Source organism: Pelecanus crispus, chromosome 5 (assembly GCF_030463565.1).
Source record: "Pelecanus crispus isolate bPelCri1 chromosome 5, bPelCri1.pri, whole genome shotgun sequence".
Taxonomy (NCBI): Eukaryota; Metazoa; Chordata; class Aves; order Pelecaniformes; family Pelecanidae; genus Pelecanus; species Pelecanus crispus.
Window position 1 is genome coordinate 50,588,136 of NC_134647.1, and position 26,235 is coordinate 50,614,370.

The window sequence follows — 26,235 nt, forward strand, 5'->3', positions numbered from 1 at the left end:
TTAAATTCAGTATTAAAAAAAGTCTGTGATTGTTTTATTTTTAAGTAGTTCCATTTAATGACAGAGCAAGAATTTACCTCTGAAATTCTGTCTCTCCTTTCATAGTATAAGATCTTGTGTCTTCAGAGTTCTGGAAGAAGGAAAAAATCCAAGGGCTTATAGAGAAAGCTACAGTTAAAAACAAACCTTCATAAGATGGAACAATCTATTATTTCATACTAGATTAACTATGATTTTTGAGTAAGTTAACCTTGAAAAAGGCAGCTACATACCTTGCTATAATTTAGTATCTAGATTTTGTTGTGTTTAAGAACAACTCAAGGGGAAAAATTGAACTTGGCACACAGTCTTGAGAAAGCTCAACTACTTAAATACACTTAGGAGTCATGTGTTTCATATACTCTACAAGCATATCAGTATGTAAGTATATACATTTTTGTATATTTATAAAAATTCTTAGGGAAAAGAAAGTTACCTGAAGACTACTTCCAACTTTCCCCTATGTAAGGCCAAAGAGAAGATATTTCTATGGGAGGTTTTTGTACAGAAGAGATGTGTTATTAATTCTCATCAGATTTACTAATTACGTGGAACAGTGTGAAACTGCAGTTACATAGGCCTGGTTAAGAGTAAAGACAGTCCTGAAACAAAGAACTTGAACAGTCCTCTTTTAGAAAGCAGTTTTATCACTGCTTGGCATATCTGTATGGCAAGCTGCATTGCATTCATGTTGTGGAATAAGTGGAAGGAGACTTTGATCAGGTCAGAACAGAAAGCAGTTTATTTTTGCAGCTATGGGAGAGAACAGAGAGCAGCAAAATGACAGACTCTGCTGATAAGAATTCTGCCCAACAAGGCAGTGAATTTTTATATAGCTTTAGGTTATATGACTCAGTTTTCCCAAAACTACAGCAGGGTGTAGGAAATTACAACAGAGAACGGTAACATAGAGATTACTTCAGGTAAGGAAGCTCCAGACAGTATATCTTTTTACAAATAATTCACTCCTTCAATAATTGGGTCTTGCTGACTCATTGAGGCTGTTAGGTCACTGCTGTAGAGATATTCCTAACTAGAGAGGCCTGCAAAGGCCTATGAGGCCTTAGCTATTTTACTTCCACATTAGAAAGCACTTCATTAAAAAAATAAAAGGGTTGCAAAAAACAGTGCCGTCCTAGCAAATTAAGGAAATTTTGAGAACTTCTGCCTGTGGTTGGTTCTGGAGTTGTAACAGCAGCAAAACCAATGAAATCGTAACTTAGGAGGCTGTTAAAGACTGCTGCAGCTGAGAATCATACCAATGCAACTTGCTGCAGGAAGACCCGTTCAACTCACATGATTATAATAAAATAGGAATCAAAGTGTTTTATTGGTTTATTAACAACTCAATTAACCAGCAATCAGTGAACTACACACTCAGGATCAATACAACACAAAAACTATAATAACAGACAATTACAAAATGATACCAGATGAGATGACTTGCTACCAGAAAGTTTTAAATCTCACATACCTACATGATACACTTCGGCACACACATTCATGCTGTTGAATATGTAGGTGCTCCAGTCATGTGTGCAGCCATACCACTTCCCACAATCTGCTAATGCACACGCTGGTGAGAAAGGCCCCCCATGAGGTCACGTACACACACCCAAGGTGTGGGACCCCATGGGATGCCCCCCCCCCATACTGTCACTCCACCAGCTGGAATGCAGGCTACTGACAGCATCCAGCAGTGAAGGTGGAGGTGGAGGTCATGATGCTGGCGGGACAACCTCTGGCAGTATCAAGCCCAGTTTGACTGCTGCTCAGTTACCGCTTTCTCTCTGCAAGGCCTATTCCCCTAGAACCATGAGTTTTCATGACATTTTTAGTATTTCTTTTCAACCTAGCTCGTTCTTTTCTCAAAAGCCTCTTGATAATTTCCTGATTTTCAATTAATTTAGTCATTTTAAGCAAACTTTCTTAACTGTTATTTTCCTCTAGCATTATCAGTTTGGGGTAAATGTCCTCTTTAGAGCAGACTGGTTTAGGTGTTATGTTTACAATCCCATGGCTATCATATCACCTGGTGTTATCCAGGCCATGTTACCAAGAGGCAGCTGTGCTGACTCCTCCAGACCACTCTGTGTAAAGCTCATTTATACTGTGACACATGTCCTTTCACATGTCCTTTCACTCATACTTATGGAATCATATGCCAAACCACTAAAAGCCAACAAAGTTTTCTGTAATCTGTGGTCATGTTTACATCACACACAAAAAAAAAAAACCCAAAGCCCCCACACAATCATGCCTAAATATGGCTTACTCTCACCTGTAAAAGCTGAAGAGACCTCTTATCCATACTGTGATCACACTGAAGAAACACTTGCTACTAATTCAGAGGTTTCCTTATCTTTTTGCTATTATTAGTTTGGGTTCTCACTGTTGCTTGTGCTGGTCAATGTCTGCATATAGCAATATTTAATGCTGTCTCAAACAGACTGAGGTCATTTAACAGTTAAAACCCTGTATTCTTCAAATTGGTATAGGCAATGGCAATACAGCCATAGTATGAGGTTTTAAGCCAAGTTTTTACCTGTTGTATTACAGAAGTAAAAAAAAAAAAAAACACCTTAGGATAAGTTAATGTTGAAAGACAAACTGAATAAGGAATTCAGGAGAAAAAACAGTTACAAATATTTGGCTTTGAACAACACTTTCTACATGAGCAAAAGGCTTCTAACATGTTTAACTCAGTTTATAAGGCCATAATATCATGCTCATTTATAAACACTTCCAAACATTTTTGAGACATTTATGGTAAAACAGTTTAAAAGCTCTCTCATTTCATATATGCCTTCACAAAACCCAAGGGAAAAAAATTTAGCAAACTTAAGTGTGGATTTATTAAACTACTGATTTATTGGATATGTATTACACTACTGGCAGGAAATAACTTCCCAGAAGGGGATACAAACAACAGAAAAAGAATGGGAAGCTATATACAAGCACAACCTGAAAGATTATCACCCCTGTAGCACCTGCATTTTACAAGCGATTCAGTGAAAGATTACTCACTAGATACAAACATGTACCAGAGTATACTAAGAATTTTGGTCATTGATTTATGTCTCAGTGGTTAAAAGGAAATGTTTGAGAGCTGCTTTCTAAAATGCTGTTAAGTACAGTTTGTGATTAATCAGAAAATTAAGATCTATGATCCCAGATAAAAAACAATCCAGGAAAACAGTAGTGGTTTTGGTAACAGTTTTAAGCTCAATTTTCCTCAGCCAGGAAGATATAATGAGAAAAAAAGAAAACCCACTCTCTTATTTTCTGATACACACACTACTCATAGCCTCTAGAAAAAACCATAAGCTACTTATCTGGTTAGAACTTGCAGTTATCTGACCAAACCAATGCTCCTGCTGTTCTTAATGACCCCAACTTTAAATTTGATTTGTTCTTCTATCACAAGACTTCTAAACAACTCATGGTCTTCTCTTGAATATGGGGGTTTAAATGAAAATAATGATAATAGTAATAATACAGCTGTTCCTACTTTGTCATCCCAGCCATCCAAACAGTCTTCCTTTCCAGTTAATTTCTTCAGTTTCATTTTAGACATCTTCAAATCCTAAGAAAAACAGTGTTGCCATTATTATTTATTTCAAGTTTTTATTTCCAGCTGGCATAAAAAAATACATTTTAAGTGTATAGAGAAAAAAAATACTCTAATACTCTTCTTTTGTTTTCTCATTACAGATCCACAGCAGATTTCAACAGTATTATTCACATATTGCTACTAAGAGAACTTCGCAGAAAAAAGGATGGGGATTACTTTACAATCTGCTCCAGAGACACGTATTTTGTACCAGCAAACATACCAGACTAATAGAGACAAACATTCTCTAACATTTAGTCACGCAACCGTCAAGTTTTAAAGCAGTTTCAACTATACAACGCTCGCCTTAGCCCCCCCCCCCCCCCCCCCTTCCCCTCGGGTGGAGGTCATATCGTGACATCTCGCAACAGCTACACCACCCTCTACACAAACTAGTCCTGCGAGCCTGCCGCGAACACGAAGAGGTTTAAGAGGGCCGTAAGGAAGCTCCGCCACAAGCTCCCAAAGCTCTAGCGGTGAATTTCCAGAGCACAGCTCAACCACCTAAACGGATGAGCCACAGAAGTAGCTCGGCCCTAAAGCAGGGAAGACGAAGTAAACACACGGCTCGAAGACAGCCTTCAACATGGGCGGGGTGAGGCGGCCGCAGGCAGAGCTGCTGCTCCGGCAGCAGCAAAGGGGGAGCAGCCTCCTGCCCCCAAGCCCACGCGTGAAGGAAGGGCAACTGCAGGCTGAGCCTCCGGGGCCCTTCAGAGCACAAGCGGCCGGACTCCCCCGCCCCACCCGGCAGCAGCCAGCACACCCCCGCCTTCGCCTCCCCGGCGGCAGGGCACAGGGACGGCCCCGCCTCACAGCCAGCCAGTTCGGACGCACCCTCCCGTCGAAGTCGAAGCCGAGACGGGCGGCGGCACCGCGCCCGCCACCCCGTCGCGCTGGGCGGCCTCAGGAGGACGGTCCTGGCGGAGCGGCCTCAGGGGTACCCCGAGCGCGGCCCCGCTCCCGGCCCGCGGACTTCTCCGCCAGGCACGGCACAGCCCACCGCACCGCTCGCCTCCGGCAACGGGAACGGCGCCGGCCCCTCCCCGCCGCGGGGCGCGCTGGGCAAGGCCCGGGCCCCCCGGGAGCTGGAGTCCTGCCGGCGAGGCGGCCCTCACCCCGAGGCGCTCTGGGAAATGTAGGCGACGCGGGCCCGCCTCCTCTCCCGCCCTACGTGCCCGGCCGCCACCGCCCTGCTTCCCCGCCCGCCTCCCTCCCAGGCAAGGGGCGTGTGGGTACGGCGGCGCGTCCCCCTGCCTCGACTCGCCTCCCTTCGCCCGCCGCCGGGCTGTCTCCGGAGAAGATGGCAGCGGAGGAGGCTGCAGAGGCCTCGCTGGTGCGGCTGTCTCCTGAGCGGAGGCAGCCGGGGCGGGAGGACGGTGCTGAGGAGAACCCCGAAGGCGGCGGCGGCGGCGAGACCGCAGCGCTCAGTGAGGGCCGGGCGTGGGGGGGCCGTGAGCGGGCGGGCGGTGTGGCGGGACCCGGGCCCTCCGTCCCTCTCTGAGGGGAGCGGCGCGGCGCCCGGCCGCTGCTCCTCTTCCCGGGTCTGCGGGGCCCCGCCGTGCCCGGGAGGTGCTGGGGGCGGGCGGGCGCCATGCGGAGGCGCGGGAGGGAGAAGCGCCTTGAAGGAACCCCGTGGGGGTTTGAATTTACAGCTGGGCGCCTGGAGCCGCCTTCGTGCCGTCTCCTTTCTCCCTCCACCTGCGCCATAAAACCCCTGCGAGGTGAACGAAGCCCGGTTTTCCCCTTTTTACCGACTTTGTGTAGAATGGGGCCGGTGCGGGGCAGGCGGTGGGGCCACGTGCTCCCCGCGGCGGCCCGGGCCGGGGGCTGAGCCTTGGCGGTGGCCGCGGCGCCTCCCGCCGTGCTCGGGGAGCTTTAAAACACGGAAACCAGGGCTTGTGTCGCCCTGTCCTCCCTTTAAATCTAACGAGATTTTGGTGGTGGTGGTGGTGGTGGTGGTGGTGATGATCTTTTGTTATTTCAAAGCGTGGTCCCGTTCCAGACGAGGGCCTGTTGGAGGTGGGACGGGGATGCGATGTGTGCCATGCCGTCTCTGCCCCGTAGTTCTCTCCTCAGTGTTCTCCGCCAAATGTGTTTAAACTGGTTGTGCCAGTTTTCCAGCCACGCCAAATGTGGCATTGATGCCAGTCATTTGCTACTGCAGTCTTACAGTTGAAGCGAACTGACTCTTCTAATTAAAAAAAAAAAAAAAAGTATTATTTAGGCTTCTTGAAGCATTATTATGTTTGTGCATAATCAGCGATTCCTGATGGGCGGTTTAAAAATCCTATACTCTTGCTTCGGTAGCAGCCTGCTTTTCTTAATCATTTAGTGTGAAAGTTTATTTCTCTTCATGCAGATGTGTCTATAAACTATATGTACATATGTGCATACTCTCTTTTTTAACCATTTTAATCTATACATTTGCTCTGCAGATGTAGACAGTCCAACTCTGGTGGACTTCGGTCACTGCTATGCTCTCACTATGCATTTTTGTAGGTCTTAATCAGTTTTTCTCACAGCACATGTAGTCATAATCCATCATCGGTCTTCTTATGGATTTCTTACCAAAAATCCTTTTACTTCTTCATTTTCTTTCTGTCTTTCTGTTAAGAAAGCCTGTAGAAACTATCACCAGGCATCTTGCAACTTTTTAATTGAGAAGTAGGCAGGAAATACAAGTCTGTCTCAGGTGAGTTATCAGCTTAAAAAGAGAACCGTGAGAAATACAGCAATGCTCTCTGAATAGCAATGCTAGTCTTGATATATTTTAAAGTAGATAGAATAATTCTACTCTGCTTCTGTCTAAACAATTTCTTTAACCCCTGTCTTCAGGTATTGCTTCCATTTCCTCTTTCTGTTTTTTTATAATAGCAAAGATTTGTATCCAACTGCAGTGTTTAAAAGCAAACAAACAAAAAACCCCTAGGGGAATCCGAGGAACTGCTGTAAGATACTTCCAGCCCTTATTTTGTCTTCAGTAGTGGCCAGGAGTAGATGGCTCGGAAAGACTAGCGGAACAGAGCAACCATACATTAATGCATCCTCCAGAAATACCTTCAAACACAAACCAGTTTGTTACTCCCTATTTTCTTGAGCCAAAGGTCGTGTTTTCGTATTTAAAATCCCATAGTGGGTTTCTCTTCCATAAAATTCTCACTTTGGCACTCATAGACTTGCAGCATCCGCAGCAGCCTGTGGCAGGGTGGTCTGCAGTGTTAACAGTAGGTCATGTAGAGAACATTCTGCTCTGAATTTCCAGCTGATACCTCCATTTGGTGCATCCCAGTTTTCGTGTTGGAATAGACAGTGAGTGGTTGACTTTTGTGCTCTCTCTGCATCTCATGATTTTATAGACATCTGTCATATCAAGGCTGAAAAGCCATAGCCTGCTTTGTTGCTTCTCAATAGCTGAGAAGTGATGCCATAGCTTTGTTATTTCTTGTCACCCTTTTTTGAAACTTTCCTAGTGCTACCATGTCTCTTTGAAGCTTGGGGGATCAGGGGCAGTACCGTTCAACATGCAGGCTGAGCCAGGCTTTCTGCATCCTTTCCTAGTATTTCTACTGTCAGCTGGTGGGGAGAGGATCCCACTGCTTCTGAGGCTTTATACCTCTTCCTTTCATCCTTTCATCAAAACTGTATTTTAAAATTCCCAGGTGGTAGTCCTGACTGGTGATGTTCAGCTCAAAGTCCATCCATGCATTCATATGTGAAATCAAAATTATTTTTTTTCCCCAAGTCAACCACTTGACTATTTTTTGTCATTTTATTGCCCAGGCACTCAGCCTTTTAAGTCCTTTTGAAGTTCTTCAGTAGGCCCATCTCTGCTCTACCCCAGAGAAGTCATTCATTTGCAAATGCTGATGGCACCAGCACATAATGATCGTCATGGCTCCTGATGATAGAAAAATTCCTTCCTTACTCCCCTCCTTTCTTCAGATTGTTCAACTAGTCATAAACAGTTCTAAACTTCTGTTTTCAAATTTTCTTAGCTGCTGGTGTGTCGTTATGAGTATTTGGATCACCTCCCTGCCTGCTTTGTCTTGCTAGCACTGCATTTTGCCAGAAAATAACATGTAAATAAAGTTGTTAACTTTAAACATCCGATGATGCAGATGGATGAAGTTTTGTCTGTCCAGGATGGCATTATTTCACAGTGGTTTCCAAGGATGAACGATAATTAATCTTGTATTATTCTCCAACATAACTGTTTATATATTTATTTTCTTTTTCTCCTTCACACTTGCAGTCATTTTTGCCTGTTAGAAGCACCAAATTATTGGAAACAAATGAACATAGTTGTATAATTCAGTTATACCAGCAACACTTTTACTGACTTTTTGTTTGGTTGGTTTTGTTAAGATGGTGTGGTTGTCTCTGGAAAAGTAACAAGCAACAACCTGGATGTGAAAGTTACTGAGTCAGAATTGGAAACTGAAGAAAAAGGAACAGAGGAAGAATCCACAAGGGAATCAGATAGCAACATTTTGGATGTATCATCTGATTATCCAAGAGGTTTGCTAATAAACTTTAAGAATATTTGTGTTGTGTGCTTGAGGAAAGGAGGAGAAAAGGTAGAAATAGTGGAGAAAAAAGGTAAAGGGAATGTGTGAAATCTCATTTTCCATACATCCGATAAGTATGGATACTTTTTCCCATGCATCTGAATAAAATACTTTCCTAAGGCATTGGAACTCTCTTTCAAATGAGATGCCATTTTCCCCTTACTAACGTTTCTAGCAATCACTGCAGAGATTCGCCCATACACAGTGACAGAAGAGGAGTCAAGGCTAGATGAGGTATGGTCTACATCAGGCTCTGATGCTAAAAGCACCACAGACAACAGAGAAAATCTATTTTTCCCCAAGTCCACCACTTGACTATTTTTTGTCATTTTATTGCCCAGGCACTCAGCCTTTTAAGTCCTTTTGAAGTTGCAGAAATTAAGTTCAAGTGCAGTGCAGAAATTAAGTTGAAGTGCAGAAATTAAAAGCTACGAATTGCTTTTAACCCTAGCTTTAAAACTCACCTCTCTATCTTGAGCACGTTGATCAATTGTCATCTTTGTTTCATGTAAGAAAACCTGAAGACTAATCTTGTAAAAAAGTCATAAAGGTTTAAAATTGCTACAGAATCAGTATTACTGTGAACTGGGATGTTCTGTGTGCTGAACCCAGTAAAGCTGATTTATTGGATAAGCTAATTCTCTTGTTTTTAGCAAATTCTCCACTGTTCCCATTTGCTGATAAGTTGAAAAATTAGGAGGTAAATTTAAAGGTTAAACAGTCTCCTAAGGGGAAAAAAAGAAAGCGGTAGAATTTGATGTATCCTGGATATACAGTGAATAATTGTTACTTACAATTGGTCCACTTCTAGCTGATTTTAATTTTGCCAGACAGTTGATAGGATATTTTTATACTGCTTTGTGCATGATTCGCATTCAGTAACGATGCCGAGCAGTAAAATCAGGAGTAAATGCAATGTGACTTGATCTTTTCAGTGTGTTTTTTCAAATGAAGGTCTTTCCAATTTGAGAAATTTGATGTGTGTCAGCATTAAAAAGCAAGTAGAAATGTGTGGATCTTATTAAAGAACCATTCTAGGGATTAATTTTGCAGTCATTCCTTCTGCCACAGAAGTTAAAGGATACAAACAAGTATTCCAATTGGTACCACAGTCATTTTCTAATAATGTTAGATTTCAAATGACGCCTAGAAAAATAGCAGTAAACTAAAACCAATTTTTCAACTGGGAATGTTTAACTTCTAAATATTTCTGCTTTTTAGAGAAACATATTTCAATTCAAAGACATCTTGCTGATCTAGAGAAACTAGCTGACCTGAAAGAAGGTGAGTTTACCGTGGCAGTATCCCAGAACACAGATCTTCATGTTACAGGTATTTACATTTTTTCTTAGTTTTTATTTTTAACACACTACATATATTTATAATGCTTGAAGACTAGGGGTTTCATACAAAATAGCTTTATGATTTGTTCCCTTGCTTATCGAATGTTCATAGAATCATAGAATCGTTTAGGTTGGAAAAGACCTTCAAGATCATCCAGTCCAAGCATTAACCTACACTACCAAGTCCACACTAAACCAATCAAGGGTAGACTAGACTAAATCATGTCCCGAAGTGCCACATCTACCCGTTTTTTGAACACTTCCAGGGATGGGGACTCCACTGCCTCTCTGGGCAGCCTGTTCCAATTCTTGACCACCCTGTCCGTAAATAAATTTTTCCTAATTTCCAACCTAAACCTCCCCTGGCGCAGCTTGAGCCCATGTTGTGCTTCCTTCAGTAAATTTAAGGCCTTAATGATTCCTTTCCATCTTTTTCCTCTGCATTGTAGCATTTGTAATGTTGGCAGTGTGCATGGATCAGCAAAATATTAAGTCTAGCTATACATCAGCAGCTTAGTCTCGTTTTTATGTGCCATTATCAGGTGCCAGTCTCATTATCAGGTGCCATGATAACAGGGAAGCTAGTTGTCTTTGTAGTGTTTAAATATCAGTTTAAAAGAATGTATTCTGTTTTGGAATTTTACTAACAAATATGCCAAAAACTTCTATAGAGAGTTTGTTCCATTTTTAATGAGGAGACAGATCTAAGTATCTCATAAATCTGGTACTTGTAGCTCTTGCTGAGCCGAGTTATATGTAAGTGCCTGGTAGTGATAAGAAACTCATTATTCCCTTGCCTATTCTCAGTAGTAATTTTTTGTCTTTTGCCATGGATGTAGCATTCTTCTGCCATTTGTGTTAATGGACTGACTTGTATTTATCACCATCACCTCATGTCATAAGTCTGTAAGAGGCCAATCAACATTAGAGAATGCTGGTGATTTATTTGGTGAGCTGTAGGCTGCCTCTGTTGGCTTCAGTGGCATGGGGCTCTGCATGGGCATAGTAATCCACTCATAAAAAATCATAAAAAAGGAATTTTACTGTTGTGCAAGCCTAAGATAATAATTATTATTATAGATGCCCATGTTGTGTGGCATGTTTCAGTATTCATCCTCTACTGTTCTAACACATAGAAACTTTTCTGCTAAATCCTGCATGAGAGGTTGTTAGACATTCAACAGTCTTAAGACCCAGCAGCAGGTGCATGCGTGCTCTGATACACAATTCCTGTGTACAGCTCTATAACATATGTCTCCCAATAGCTAGTTTTTATTTAGGTTAGTTACTTCAAGTGCTTCAACACCTTTGATGTCAGATAATCCTGCCTTTGCTTTTTTTGTCCCTTACGCAGGATTACCAAGAATAAAAATTATTTTAACGTAGAGTACATTATCTTTTTTTTCACCTTAAGAAGATACCAGGTGCTTGTTTTATCTAAAAGCTTCAGGAGGAGGAAAGAGAGATTCTTGTTTTAACTTCTTCTGTTGGGTTTTTCTTGAAACATTGCAAGTCCCTAGAATTGATCTATAAAATTCTGTTATTCTGCAATACTCTTTAGAAGTTGCATTAGCCTCATGTTGCCGGAGTAAAAAATACTAGAAAACAAAAACTGAAGGTTGTAGCAGTGAATGATCTTTAAAGTAATAGTGGTTCTTGTCTATATTCAGTAGAGTAGAAAGAGGCAGTCCACAAACTTCAAATTATGTATGCCTGAAGTAGAATATACCCTGGGGAATTCATCTTTAACTCCCATTGATAGTACCTTCATTCTTTTAACATGCATCTCTGTTAACATAGCTGCTTTTCATATGTTTCTCATGCGTTTTGTTTATTTGTGTTCTCAGATGAAAAGAAGCCTTGCCCATTGTGTCCTGAGGAGAAGTTCAAAGCTTGCTATAGTCATAAACTCCATCGTCACCTTCAGAATTTGCACTGGAAAGTTTCTGTTCAATTTGAAGGTATTGGCAATCATATTTGAGTAGTAAATACTGGAAGAAATTGTGGACATGTAGGACATTGTTCTGTGTTCCATCTTTTTAAATTCCTCTTGACTTAAGCATTTTGTTACCAGCTCTGAACTAGAACCATATTTTGACATCATGAATTTTGACCTAGGCGTAAAATGTAAAATAGCTCTGTATTCTTCTACATGCCAAAACAGTTACAGCTGTGCATTTTCTCACTTTAAAAAAAAATTGAGAATTGCTTGGGATGTCATGAAAATTACTATAAAATTTAAAATATGTATATAATGAAAATTACTTTAATAAAAGTTTTGGTTATATTGTTAATAATCAGACACACGCGCGCGCAGTCATTTTTGATGCATCATAAATATTCCATGGTTTCAGATAAATACTTAAAGTATTTCTTTAGTATCAGTATTTAGTAGCCTTATCTGGTTTTTAACAAAGTCTGTGATCTGCTTGTAAGATGCATTAAAATCCCTACAGGAAGTTTAAGAAGGAAAAGAAAGCAGTATGTGTTTTTAAAGAACTAGGTGTATGAGTTTGCGGGGAAATCAAATACTAATCAGAAGATGGACAAGATTAAAGTTAAATTAAAGATGATCTGACTGGAGTTCTGGTTTTGTGTGCACTAGCAAATGTCTTTTTTGTTGGTTTTTTTTTTTCTTACTTAAACCGTGGAACATATGTTTTATAGGAGTATCCACACAAGTCTTCAGCCAGGTAGCAATACTTCTGTAAAATACTCACAAGTACTTTTGAAAGTTATATACCGTATAGCCTGAAGACTCGCTGTAGCTTTGTAGGATGCTAACAGACTTAATAAAATGAATTGTCTGTATGTAATTTCTTCAGATTTTAAAAATTTATAATGCATAATTAGCTGCTAAATTTCTCTGTGCAGAAGGTGAGTTTATCATATATTTGGTAGTGTTCTCTTGTTGCTGTCTTGTGGCAATATTTGGGAATCTTAAATGAGACCATGCCCTAAAAATAAAGAGCGTTTTGAATCAGAGTTTGTGGTATAGGACAATATGCATTCTGCTTACTTACTGCACTGTGATGTGACAAGAATTTGTTCTCTAGGGTACAGAATGTGCATCTGCCACTTACCTTGTCGTCCAGTAAAACCAAACCTCGTTGGAGACCAGGTAAAAATGCTGAATCACAGAAATATTTGTTACCCTACGAAGTGGGAGAAATGGGTGATTTAAGGGAACTTCTGCGATCTACTTAGTCTGAAAATATGTCTTGCTATCCAGTGTGCGATACCAAAAGCTTTTGGTCCAGAATATAAGTATCTGATACAACTTTTGAGTAGTTGAATGTAGTTGTAGCACTCTTGTTTTGGTGGGTAGCTGCCTAGAGCATGTAAAACACTGTCACAGTTTGGAGTAAACAGCAGCTTTGTGTGGAAGAGATGAAGGGTTCATTAGGCCAGGCAATGGATGCTTCTCAGTTCCTTCCCTGTGTGCTGAGTATATGGAGTATTGGCAGAGTTTAGTCGGTTGTGGTGCTGTGGCAGGATAGCTGTGCTGTGCTGGCTCTGTGGGTATGATTATTTACAGGCTCTGTGGCTGTAGATTCAAAACACTTTGTATGTACTAGAGGTAGCAGACAGGTGACTTCTTCATATGCCTGTGTTCAGGTATAGTTCTACTTTAACCATGTTTATGTATTCTGAAACTACACATAATATGTTTTACAGACATGTTCAAAGATGGGAGCCCATTACCATTGTATCATTTGTTCAGCAACTATCATGCGACGAACTGATATGATAGGTCATATTAATCGTCATGTGAACAAAGGAGAAACTGAATCAAGGTTTATTACAGGTAGGTTCTTACTTCTGTAAAACATTCAATCTTTTTATACTGCCTAGCACACAGAATAACTATGATATGTGGGTGAGAGACATGAGAAGAATTCTGAAACAGATTTAGCTTTACTAATGAGAAATCTGCCCTTAGTATTTCAGAACTTTTTTTTAACCTCAGAGGTGTAGCTGTGTTGTGGTTTAGTCTCTTCATTGACCGCCTACTCTGTTCTTACTGATAAATAATACTCCATTCACAATTAGTTTAATGCTGTAAATGTAGGCTTCTGTCTCTGAAAGAATGGAGGACATGGAATCCATGAAACAAAATCTGTATAGAGAATTTAATGCCTATGTACTTGGCTATGTGTGTTTGTAAATCAGTCTTGAGTAAATCTCTGCAATATAAAAAATCCTTTGCTTTTTATCCAAACTGCATCAGCATGGATTCACAAAACAAGATGACTTTTTTTTCAGTCCTGGAGAGTCATGACAGCTGTCCATAGTTCTTTGGTAAATGGCAATCCTGTCTTTCTCCAGAATTAGACTTTTGCTTCTAAACTTGTATAAACTAGATTGGAAGCATTTTAATTAATTGGAATGCCTAATCTTTATTTTTGCAAGTTGTCTGTTCTCTACAGCTGTCAAGTAAAAAGCACATTATTAATTAGCTAGTGTGTAAAATTCAGGCTTTTTTGCTACAGCCCAGACTGTTACTGTTGAAAATTGGTCTGATTTTTCTTCTCTGTCTCTGTGTAGACGTATGGATTTTATCTAAATATAATATAATAAAGATGAGACTGGGAGCTATGAGGGTCACACTTCTTTCTGTTGCCAATATGCAGCTTAGGAGTAGCAGTTTAGTTTCTGGGGATCAGTTTGCATGTCTAAGAAGTGATAATAGTACACATTCCATACCTTTAACTTAAACAGAGTTTGTGTTGTGAAATATATTAATCTCTGTATGGTTCCCTTCAGAGCTGTTAGTAAAGAATGGCCCATTTATCATCTTTAAGAAAATGCATGTGGTTATTTTTTCTGATGGAGAGAGGAGAAATTCAGAGGTCATATTTCATGCTTTGGAGGTGCTTCAGCAACATTTGGGGGCTATGAATGTGGAGCACATGGTAGAGCAGCTCACAGATACGTAATCTGTGTATTTGAAGGCACTGAGAGATAGGCAGGCTGAGCGCTGAAAGGTATCTAGTTGAGAGCTAACAATTTTTTCCTGATTGTTCCTGCGTAAATTTTGCTACTGTTACACTGGGGATAAATTGCTCAGAGGAATGACAACATGTGTTTACAGCTGTCAAATCAGAAAGCTTGTTTTGCCCCAGACTATTCTATGCACAGCTTAAGTGCTGAAATTGCCCCTATGCTTGTGCTGTCTATACACATTTCATGAAGCTGTTTGATAACTTACAGAGATTAGATCAAGGATTTTGAGGGGTTTTTGCAGTTCATTGATATACATTCAGGACTATGTTAATAGGGTTTCAATTAATTAGCGAAGTATTATGTTTGAACATGCAAAACAGATGTGCTAAGCCTTAGGCTCAGGGGCTTGCTTTCTTAAATTTGAGTGGATATATAGGAGCCCGGCTGAGAAACGAATCTGGTGTTTTATGGGAAGAAAATTGTGGTAGAGCTTGATCCTTGTCTGCCACTCATGGGACTAGAAGAGAAAGAGTTGCCTGCTTTTTGCCCCCCACATACTAGTTAACTGATCCATGTGTGCCAGTTGGATTACTGCATAATCCAGACTTCTTGCTATATGGGAGCAAATTTTCAATTTAATTTATCAAATGTGCTAATGTTAATTTCAATTCTCACTAACTCTTTCCTTCCCCCACAATTACTTTCTTTTAGTTCCTGCTCCCAAGTCTTCTCGTGAAGTGCTGAAGGAGTCAGCCACAGATGTGCAGGTCCTTCCCAACTACTCCACACCTCAGAAAACCGATTCCTATTTTAATCCTAAAATGAAACTCAACAGGTAAGAGAACAGGGAGTGAGAGGATGCACCAGAGGGGTGGTGAGTTTGTAGTGAAAGATACTCATGTGTTTTGAAAAGCAAACCCTGTGAATTTTTTTTTTTTCCAGAGTGCAGGAGAAGTAGTTTTCCATCAGAAAACTCTTCTTGACAAATAATATTTAAACCCAAGAACACTATATGGGAAATATTGTCATTTCTGAAGCAATCAAGTATTATTCTGTAATGAGTAGTTTATGGAGAAGAACAGGATTTGAAAGGAGCACACTTGAAAACTAAGTTCATTGTGTACACTTAAGATGTTTTTCCATGAATCTCCACAAGATACTGTGGATAGTCACTGCTCTCTCTCCTCTAACTGAACAGCAGCATACCTATAATTTACAGGCCTTTTTCTCTTGGGACTCAGGTTCTCTTGAAGTGTCTTCTCATTATTTGCATTAAAAAAGATGAAGGAAGAAACATTGTCTTTTTTTAAGGAGAGTAATAAATGGCATCTGTACCACAGCTGAAAGGTGTGAGCATTGACACCAATGCATGGGACTGGGCTTCAGCCTGTGCTGACCCCTCATGTTCTCAGTGCTGTTAATATTTGAGCTTCCAGGGAAAGCTGGGAAAGTAAGAAAAATGCTATTTACTTTTGAATGCTAGCCACTTTTTCCAGTGTTAGAGTAACTAGTAAGTTGATTCAGGATCTTACCTTATGAATATTCTGCTGTAGAATTAAACTTTTAAGGGTAGTTGAGGTTTTTTATTTACAATTCTTCCATGTCAAAGGTAGAGTTTAGCTTAAATGTTGTAGGATTATGTTCAAGGGAAATAAATATTTAAGGAAAAGGAAGGAAAAATATTTTCTCAACTTACTTACTGGGACCATTCTTTTTTATTTTCAAGGCAATTGATATTCTGCGCTCTAGCTGTTCTAGCTGAAGAACGTAAACCGATTGAATGTTTGGATGCTTTTGGTGCCACTGGTAAAGTCAATTTCTTTAATCTCTTGGCTAATATCCAATAGTACAAAGCTGCAGAAATCAGTAGTACCTGAAATCGCATATTCAGAAATAATGTGAGGTACACAGTAATTTTCTTCCTTAGGCAGGCAGTCATTAGCTTCCATACAAAAAACCAACCTTCAAGAACCTGGTATTAGGCCTTTTAAAAAGACTGAATAATATTAAATCAAAGCTTAGTGGTCGCCTTAAAATCGGTTGCCTTAATGTCCATGAAATGGCATCTTCCTAAACTTGTGTCCAAGGTCACAGATCTCTTTTGACCCTGTGGCTGTGGAATTTGGCTGTAAAATCAACTTGTGGTTTAATGTTGATGAATCCAGGCTTCTTTATCAGAATCATCTCTTAATTGATTACAAAAAATTCTGAACATGAACTAAATGTAAAGTAGTTATATCACTGTCTATTAACCATCTGGAATAAAAATCTGAAGAGATCTGGACTGCTGCCTCATCAGTCAGCTACTGTAAACTTAAGGTCATAGTTGAGAACAGCAGTAACTGCTCAGCATTTTGCATAAAAATTCTTGATAAATGAATTTATCACCATTCTGAACTAGGCCAGACTTCAGAAGTGCATCCTGTCCTGCACTTCTACCATGTAATCATGGATTTCACTACGAAAGTCAGCAATAAACATTTGGAGGCAGACTAAAAATCTTCACAGTACCTACTCTCATGTTTGTGTTTTAATGTGGTCTGCACAGGATTCTGTCTGCTACACTGGAGTGTTAAACAACCCAAGGGGCTTTCCTGCAGATTGTGGGTCCGGCTTGCTGCAAAAAACACAGGTCTTCAGTCTGTAGCGCCAATTCTAATATAAGAAAGTGAGAAATAGACTGTCCCTTTACATACCCCGTTTTCGCTCTGTGCTGGGGCAGAAAGTCACCAATACATTTTTGCAGGAACATGACAAAATTTGCATCACACACACAGTTCTGTATTATAAGCATTTAAAAGGATGATTTTTTTTCTTAGTGAGGTCAGTGACCCAGAAACCAACTCCTTATTCTGTCATGGAGTTACAATTCTGTCTTTCCTTAGGTATAATGGGATTGCAATGGGCAAAGCATCTGAGAAGTTCTGTGAAAGTTACGATTAATGATTGTAATGAAAATTCTGTGACAATGATTCAGGAAAACTGCCATTTAAACAAAATGAAGGTGAAACTGAACACTAAGGAAGACGACAATGATGAAGCTATGGGAGATGGAGGAGAAAATACTGACACCATTGAGGTGACAAAAATGGATGCCAATGTTATAATGCATTTGAGATCATTTGATTTTATGTAAGTGTTGAATGTTTCTGTTAATAATTTTCTGGTTTGATAATGACACACCCTACCCGATCTCCCAGTGTGTGATTATTTAGGGAAGTTGGAATGAAAGAAGCAACCAACAGTCAGATCACTTGGTATTTTAAATGTAACTCTATTGTCCCAGAAATAGTGTGGGAACAGAACTTTAATCTTAAATGTTTTAGAAATCGCTGGAAGAACGTTAAGACCTTCTGACATCCAGAATGGATTGTAAACATGTATGAAAATATTAAGCCATGCTGGTTTTGGTATAACTTCATTGTTTGATAAAGAGAAATGATTAATCTCTTCCTTTGTTTTTTCATAAAACTTTTAGTTAGTTAAAAATTCATACCTTTGCATATTTTTCTTTGCATATTTATTGCATCTCTTGTTTTAATCCATTTTGCAGCATATTCATTTTCAATTGAAGTAGGCTAATTCTTTCAACTTGGGTTTGTAGATGCATATATTCAAAACCTATACAGACATCAAAATAAGTGAGTGTTGGTTTGTTGTTTTTTTTTTTTTTTTTTTTAATTGATTAACATCCAGATCTAAGCTAATCAAGCATCAGGTATTCAGGCTGAAAATTAGTCTAATTATCTAGTACATAAACTAGAATGCATACATTTGAAGATACTTTTGCTTTTAGAAGTTTCCTTTTGTTTTAAGGATAAAGGTAAGCATCAGGCCAATTTTCTTGTAACTTGAATTAGTCGGTGGGTCAAGATGAAAAAAAAAAAAACAAAACCAAAACCAAACTTGCTGGCTTTGTGTTGATGGGGTTTTTTTTCCCCAGCACAGCGCTGCCCTGGCTTTTGCAATTTGACACTTAAGTATTCCACAGTAATTCATGAGAGGTGTGCTGTAAATTTTAGTCCTATTTTCTCATTTTGTTTTAAATATGACCATAGGTGAAGCTTATAAAATAGTGTTTTCCTGAGATTAAAGCTAAACTCTTGAGCATCTGTAGATACTCAGGGACTTCCTTTCTTTTCAGCCATTTGGACCCCTTTGGAACTTCTGTGAATTATCTGGATTCCGCCTTCAGAAATGTGAGAAATCTTGGAATCGTGTCATTGACATCCACAGACATCAGTTCTCTATATGCAAAGGCTCAACACGTTGCCCTGCGTCATTATGGATGTAATATTGTCAGAACAGAGTACTACAAGGAACTGGCAGCCAGAATAGTAATTGCTGCTGTGACAAGGTACTGCTGAAACAAAGTTGCCTAAATTCTGGTAGAAACTTACTAGAAAAGTATTAGCGATACAAAACTTAAGACTGCTGCTGTATGTTGTACGTGTTCAGTTTCCAGAATTCCTTAATTCTAAAAGCCAGGCTTCTTGATACAAAATTAATGTTTCATATTTTATGTGTGCTGAGATGGGATAATGTAAGTTTTAAACTAAAAGACTAGGCAAGGTGAAAAATGCATAAATAGGGTAGGGGTTTGGGATGGTGGGGAGCTTTTTGGTGGTAGGGAGGGATAGTAATAGAAAAAGTAATACCTGGACTTGCCTATCTGCAAACTGTCTTATTTCTCTGTCAATTTTGTCATTTTAGTGCTGCACAGGACTTTGTAAATATTAATTAAGCTGCCTGAATGGCTTTGAGCTAAGGGGGGTTGGGCTCGATGATCTCTCAAGGTCCCTTCCAACCCAAAGCATTCTATGATTCTATGATTCTATTACAGTTAGACTTACTTCAGTGGAAACTGATGTTCACTTCAGATCCTTGTGTTTGAGGTTTAAAAGGTGTATGTAATTACTAACTTGTGAAATTAGTCATTTGCATGTAGGCATTCTCAGTAAATTCAGTCTGGTAAATAAATGAAGATAAAACCTGGTGCCTAATTGGGGAAAAAAAGATACGGGCAAGAGGATGGGACAACTGCTTAGGAAAGACAGGGGGATGAAATAAAGTATGCAGAGGTCTTCAGAACGCCAGAGCAAAAATACTGACCTGAGTATGTTTAGATTTTACTTCTCTGTCTTCCTGCATATGTGAAGTTGTTCCCTGCAGAATATTCTGATACAGATATGCTGCTCAAGCAAAGTTTTAATTGTGTTTCAGGTTACATGCTCCAACTCCCTTAAAGATTTCTCCTTCCTTCTCAATGCTTATCTATTCAGGAACTGCTGACTTGCCTTCCCGCAGTCCTGATTTAATTAACATTCGATGATTTACCATCATGTGTGTCCCTCTACATTTCTGCTTTCTGGAGTTTTCATTTAGTACGTTTATATTTTTGTTACACTATCCTGGCAATAGGTGGGTATTTGGATGGAAAGATGATGCAGATGGCAGACCAGTATTTCTAGATGTGATAAAAAGAAGTAAAACAAGATTCACTTAGCCTTACAGGAAGTAGGCAAAACTAGGCACTTAAGAAACAACTTTTTCCTGATCACTTTCTCAGATCTTTAGTATCTCTTTCTAGAAAGTGGATGAACTCAAGAATCTTTCAGCAGGCTTAGGTGTCCGTGGCAATCTTAGTCTGCTGATTTCAGTGCAATGTGGTTTTGTGCTTGTTTTTCCTTCATAGAGCTGCAGCTCGCTGTAACAAAGGCATTGAAGTTTTACTCGCAGTAGCTCTAGAACATTTTGTTCTAGTAGTGGTCAGAGTTTTAAGGGGACCGTCTCCTGCAGATGATTCAGCAAAGAAAATAAGAGACCTCATCCATTGCCAGTGGTGTGAAGAGAGAATTTTTCAGAAAGAGGGTAATATGGTAGAAGGTAAATGGATTTTTCCTTTGTACTTTCTAGAAGGTCCGATTCCTGTATCTCCATTTGGTGTTTGTTTAGGCCTTGTTTATATTTACATCCGTTTAGTAAAGTAATAATTTCCTTTAATGTAACAATGAGTGTATTTTATGAGGTGGAGAGGGTATCTCCACCTCATTGTATGTGGTGGAGAAGGTACCATGCTTTATGGTAGTGGGTTAGATTAGTTGTCTGCATGGATTTTGCTGTAAATGTACTGGATTTGTTTCTAGACAGGACATACTCCAACTAGCTATAGCTGCTGAAGCTGCCAGGATGCCTGATATGCCCATGGATCTATCCTTTCAGTGAAGGGCATGAAGAGTGGGACAGTTTTTGCTACCATTCGGTTCCTCCATACAGTGGCAGCTTGATAGATTTCAGTGTCAGATTGCTTTTCTACTGCTCGTTTCAGTTACCTTAAAATGTAGTGGACTAAACAGTATCACTTTCCCCTCAGAGGAGGGTGTATTCTGCTTGGCCTTGGGCAGTATGTGTAAATGCCTGATGGAAGTACCTCAGCAGGTGTGGTAGGAAAGGTATGCAACATTCCTGTAATTCATCTAACACTTGGTAGTAAATGAAGGCAGCCTCTAGCTTAAAAAACAACTGTTCATGGGCTGTCTCTATACACGGGTTAGTAGAGGTAGGAGACAGAGGTAGCTACTAGCCAGATGGTAGTTTGAATGAATATAAAAGGAAAAACCTTTTTTCAAAGTTACAGGTTCTTGGATATCTAACTACTAACTGGTGGTGTCTTTGTGTGCCCTGCTCAAAGTCAGGTTCAGGAGCATGCAATGAGCTTGTTTAAAAAGATTTTAAAAACTTAGATAAAGTTTTAAAAACAGAAATAAGTAACCGATACGTAAAATATTATGGTAGAGATCTTAATTAGTAAATTAATTGTTTACTTACTTGCAAGCGAGCTGACTTCTGGCTTAGAGAACTTGTAGGTGGGCTGTATTTTGTAGATATAATTGGCTGATGTCTGAAATCTTTTTGTTACTTACTGTTAACCTGGACAGCCACTTATGTAAGTGTAGGAAGGCTAACAATTTCCTCGTTACTTGAAGTCTGTCAAGAAACATAGGAATTATGTGGCTTTTTAGTTTGGGGTTTTTTTTTTTTTCCTTCAATGTTTTAACCGTGATTAAAGATCAAGTCATCAATCACTAAATTCTCATAAGCACTGCTTGGCAGAAGTGAGAACAGTGTCACAGTTCTGTTGCTTGCCCTTCCAAATACCTCCATGGAAGTAAGCTACTACTTCATATCTGTGTTATCTCCCTCCAGTAAAGTAGGCATTGCTGACTATTTCAAAACAACTTAAATCCTCTTTTTCTGCTGTAGAAAACCCTTATCAGCAGCTCCCTTGTGATTGTCATGGCAGTATGCCTGGGAAGACAGCAGTAGTTCTTGGTCCTCTCTGGTAAGTACAGAACACAAGACAGAATCAGAGAATAATTTAGGTTGGAAAGACCTCTGGAGGTCAGCTGTTCAGTCATATAATAAAAATACAAGCCTGCTGGATATTTTAGCACTACAAAAGGCCGTATAGCGATCAGGAGGAATCCAGGAAACGTTTAATTGATTTGAATTCGGTTTTTGCTTTTGTTCATAGAGTTCAAACCAGTTAATAAATGATATGAAATTTGCTTTAAATTTCACATTCAGTGCAAATTATGTAATACATCCTGCACAGGAGAACCTGGCTATGTGTTCATCTAGTTGCCAAATGTTAAGCAACAGTTTATTACTTGATACTTGTGTAGTTTTTATTTAGTAAATCTGTACATGTACTGACAGTAGTAAATAATACACTGCTTGATAATTAATACTTAGAATTTTCTCTTGTGAGAAACAAGGATAAATCCTTTTGTTAAGTCTTTCAACCATTTCAAAGCAGTATTAAAAATGGTTGAAAATTGACAGTACCTTTCTTCTGGGGGTTGAATTACTTTCTCAACATAGTAAAGCAAGTCAGTGGTGGAAATAAAATTACCATTGTTGAGATCCTGATTTTTAACATGAGACCAATGTTACTATCATTTGAAACGGCAATTAAATATCGCTAAGTTAAAAACGCAGCCTGATGCAGCACTTCAGTGTAATGTAATATGGGTGAGAGATTTTTTTAGAGAAACCTTTTTGTTTTCATTAAGAAGTGTTAACTTTTCACTTGTCTTGTATTTTGTAGGTCAGGAGCCCTCTTTAACACTGGATTCCTCAGAAGAATGCTGTTTGAGGCTGTCCAGTATGGTTTGGATGAAGCTCAGCCACTTCTGAAGACATTAGTTTGTGAAGCTGAGTGCACAACTTTAAAACATTTTTCTACCCATAGTCCTTATGATGAGAACAAACAAGGTAAGAAAAATGGCAGACTGTTCACAAAAAGGACTGGCTGTGTGGTGATTTAGAGAGGTACTGCTCTTTGATAACTTATTACTAACAGCAGTGTACACATGAAAAGGTCAAGAAAATGTTTGTTGCTTTGAATGCAGTGTGGGACTTGTCAGCTCTTGTCAGATGGTCTTTGGTGCTGCAAAAAGAGTAGGGTCTGTCAGAGGCAGGGTGCTGGATTTAGACATCTTTAATCAGAATGACAGGTTGTAAACCAAATAAACATGATGCAGGCAGGTTGACTGCCATGAAATCCAACATGTTCCCTGAAGGAGGTGGAAATACTAAGTGTCTCCTAGTTCTCTGGTGTATCCCGATCCCAGCCTGAAAGCATGTACTCTTAGGGAGAGAGGACTCTAGCTGTCATGCTCTGCATACTTCGCAGGGATTGCAAATCAGTATGCCAAAAGAAATGGCTTTCTGTACGGGAATGCTGCTCTAATATTAAATGAAATTGTATTTTGAATATCCCCTCTAAATTCAAGTTACTAAGTAAAAGTTACCCATATGTATGTTTCTTACTACACTTCCTTTTTTAGGCCAGAATGTGGTATTATTTCTTTCTGTTTAACCAAGGCATTTTGCCATTTTACTGTCTTACAGTAGAATTAATTTTGACTTTTAATTGTATTCTAGAAGAGTGTGGCGTATATATTAAAACACCAAATACTTCTGCAGAATCCTACTTGGTACATGGTAAGGAGATCATTTTGGTGTAGCTGTAGCAGTTTCAAATTGAACTATAGTTTAAGTGATGGCTAAGCCAACCTAGTGTTCAGATTTTTTGTATTTAACAATACTGGTACTCAGGATTTATTTTCCCACTGAATACCAATTTTACTTTACCTTAATCCAGAATCATATTCACTGGTAAAGGCAGAATGCTAAATACTCCATGAAGCCTTCTTGACTTCACTTTCTATTAATGAAATGGCATGTTAATAAAATTCAGGGTAGATTTTAACTCTGCAAAATACTAGCTTATAAAAGCAGACACAAAGGTGTAGTTTCTATGTGGCTTTGTTTTGTATGTACTGTCTTTGGCTTCACTGGCATTTTTTTGTGGTCTCACTGAACATTCACTGGTTTCACTGGCATTTTTTGTGGTCCAGGAAAAAGAAAAAGTGATGAAGTGATTCGAAATGCAGCCAAGCGACAAAAATCTGAGAACAGTGCTGAGCACCCTGCATTTTACTACAATATCCACAGACACAGTATTAAAGGAATGAACATGCCAAAGTAAGGTTTTTAAGTTCCAGTCTTATATTACTCTGACAACTGATACATAACTTGTATTGAATCAGCCTTATTAGCATTAACTCCTTTTTAAATAGGGTTTTGGGTTTTTTTTTTCAGGTTAAATAAGTTCTTGAACTATCTCTCTGAAGCTGGATACAGAGTAAGCAGAACCCACTTTGATCCAATGGGAGTTCGCACGAATGCGCCCTTGGCACAATTTAAGACTATTCTTATGAAGTACAGCACTCCCACGTACACGGGGGGACAGGCAGAAGGCCCTGTCCATCTAGCTGAAGATGTCCAGGCAGGAGAACAGGTTCCAGCTGCTGCAGACGGCAAGGCAGAAGATGCTGAGTTCCTGGAAGATGATAAATCTGGAGTCGCTGCCGCCATGTTCAAAAAAGACTACCCTACTCACTGTGCAGCTGATTAATGTAAATCATTTTGTTCATAGATCAGGTTATTACAGGCTTCCAAGCACACCCTGTTAAAGTAAGCCAGCACTTCTTACCAAACAGGATTTTGAAAATTTGAGTTGCCTGCTATTTTAATTTGAAAAGATGTTTTAGAATTATGTAGCAGAACTTAACCCCTGATCACAGCGTGTGTGGTCAAGGTACTGTTACTGTGAGAAGGTCTCTGAGACAGTTACTTGCTCTTACACTCACATCCACTTTCACACTGAGGCATTGTGGCCGCTCCTGAGTTTCTGTTAAAGCCTTATTGCTAGCACAGAATCCAGAAGGGTGGATGGGGCCAAAAGTCTTAAGCATTTCTGAACATGAGGTTAATATGAAAGAGAATATTCCTAAAATGAATCATTCCTAAAACCTGACTGGTTACAGTTCAGAGGGAGGTCATATTAAGATGATAAAATATCACAGGATAAAATGTGATCTGAGTTTAAGCAAGCCAGAAAGTCCGGACTTGGTGCACTTCTAACTCCAGACTGCACATGTAATTTGGCATTCAGTTCTGTTTTCATAGTTCTGCCTACAAGCAAGGACCTAACACAAGTGAGAACAAAAAGGAAGGGTTCCAAGACTGTTACTGAAACTTCAGTTTATAACCAAACTTTAGTGAATTGTGTTAGTCACCCTAGGTAGTTTGTTCAGAGATTACATTTGGCTGTATACTGCAAAAAGGTACAGTGACAAGGCACTACGAGTTGAAGTTCTGGGTGAAGTTTTGCTATGAATTTGTCGATACAATCATCTCAGCTGTTTAAAAAGACCTCTTCTGTGAATGAGCAAAGATACTGTGTGTTGGTGGTCAGTTCTGGTTTCCTTAAATATATGGCAGCATTCCAGCCAAATAAGCTTGACTTTGTCCTTTCTTTCCCCCAAACTTTGTTCAGATACCTCCATACGTGTCACTTGAACTGGGAACAACAATCACAATTGAACTAGTTGTTCCAGTTTTTCCCAGGTTTGGTGTTCAACCTGGCCCCTAGTGTTAGCTTGATCTAAGAGTAGAATATAAGAGGTTATTATTCTTACTTATCCATCTCTGAAACTTCACAGTAAGAGTATTGCTTCTCTCATTGAGCGCTAACCAAGAGTAATATGACTGATACACTCCTGATTATGCAAAACTTCCTAAGCTCCCATCAAGCCAGAATTAAGTTACTGCCTCTTATACCATTCTAAATTCAGGACTGCTTTGGTAATGAGTTATTTTCATTCTGTCCTAATTTAAAAAAAAAAAAAACCAAACCATGAAACAAACCACCACACCAAAAGGATAACAGATTGCACTTCAACAGAGATACAGCAATAAACTAAGTTTCCTTCAAAAATTTCCTTTCCAAAGATAAATTGGGATCAAGTTGGAAAGATAAATGCAAGGAGAAAGAAAAGTTAGTGTTCCCTAGTTGTTCTGAACTAAGGTTTTTGGGGAGGTTTTTTAAGTGGAGAGACTGCTGGAAGGCTTTGCTTGCAGATAACACACTGTTGACTTCAGTGTTAACGTAAGCAGGATAGAATCAGTCATACTAAGTCGGTTAACTGGAGCAAAAGAGAGTGTTCCAATTACAATAAAGTAGGCTAAAAAGAAAGTTTAACTGAAGCCTGTTGTGGGAAATTATTTTTGATTACTTTTACAGCTCCTCCTAAGTAACGGAAGGTATTGTGCATCTTTTACAAGTCAAAGCAACTATTCCTTGGTGGTTGGA

General features: G+C 39.5%; 2 protein-coding genes across 3 annotated transcripts in view; one reads left to right on the plus strand and one right to left on the minus strand.

The window, feature by feature from the left end:
* The window catches only part of SWT1 (SWT1 RNA endoribonuclease homolog), a 40,558-nt gene extending 36,044 nt beyond the window's left edge, over window positions 1-4,514 (minus strand). The window contains exons 1-3 of the mRNA XM_075710947.1: window positions 4,487-4,514; window positions 3,551-3,625; window positions 78-130 (exon numbers count right to left, since the gene is read on the minus strand). Coding sequence (XP_075567062.1) covers window positions 78-130; window positions 3,551-3,616 — 119 coding nt within the window. The 5' untranslated portion in view covers window positions 3,617-3,625; window positions 4,487-4,514. The remainder of the gene's footprint in view (window positions 1-77; window positions 131-3,550; window positions 3,626-4,486) is intronic.
* A 438-nt stretch (window positions 4,515-4,952) lies between these two features.
* On the plus strand, window positions 4,953-25,230 carry TRMT1L (tRNA methyltransferase 1L). 2 transcript variants are annotated; one of them, XM_075710558.1, is made up of 16 exons: window positions 4,953-5,079; window positions 8,018-8,170; window positions 9,442-9,552; window positions 11,411-11,524; window positions 12,620-12,684; window positions 13,242-13,371; window positions 15,222-15,345; window positions 16,237-16,316; window positions 17,396-17,642; window positions 18,655-18,867; window positions 20,206-20,396; window positions 21,774-21,852; window positions 22,621-22,787; window positions 23,460-23,519; window positions 23,936-24,062; window positions 24,180-25,230. In XM_075710558.1, exons 1-16 carry the CDS (start codon window positions 4,953-4,955, stop codon window positions 24,493-24,495), a joined length of 2,304 nt encoding a protein of 767 aa, XP_075566673.1. In that variant the 3' UTR covers window positions 24,496-25,230. The 2 variants fall into 2 exon arrangements, with proteins under 2 accessions (XP_075566673.1, XP_075566674.1); XM_075710559.1 differs by having other exon boundaries at window positions 9,442-9,504.
* Window positions 25,231-26,235: the final 1,005 nt, after the last annotated feature.

Excerpts from the sequence above, each read along its gene's own strand:
- TRMT1L (XM_075710558.1), top strand. The coding sequence starts at position 4,953 with ATGGCAGCGGAGGAGGCTGCAGAGGCCTCGCTGGTGCGGCTGTCTCCT. Across the intron at positions 18,868-20,205 it reads GTAATTGCTGCTGTGACAAG|AGCTGCAGCTCGCTGTAACA; the intron begins GTACTGCTGAAA and ends TTTCCTTCATAG. Across the intron at positions 20,397-21,773 it reads AGAGGGTAATATGGTAGAAG|AAAACCCTTATCAGCAGCTC; the intron begins GTAAATGGATTT and ends TTTCTGCTGTAG.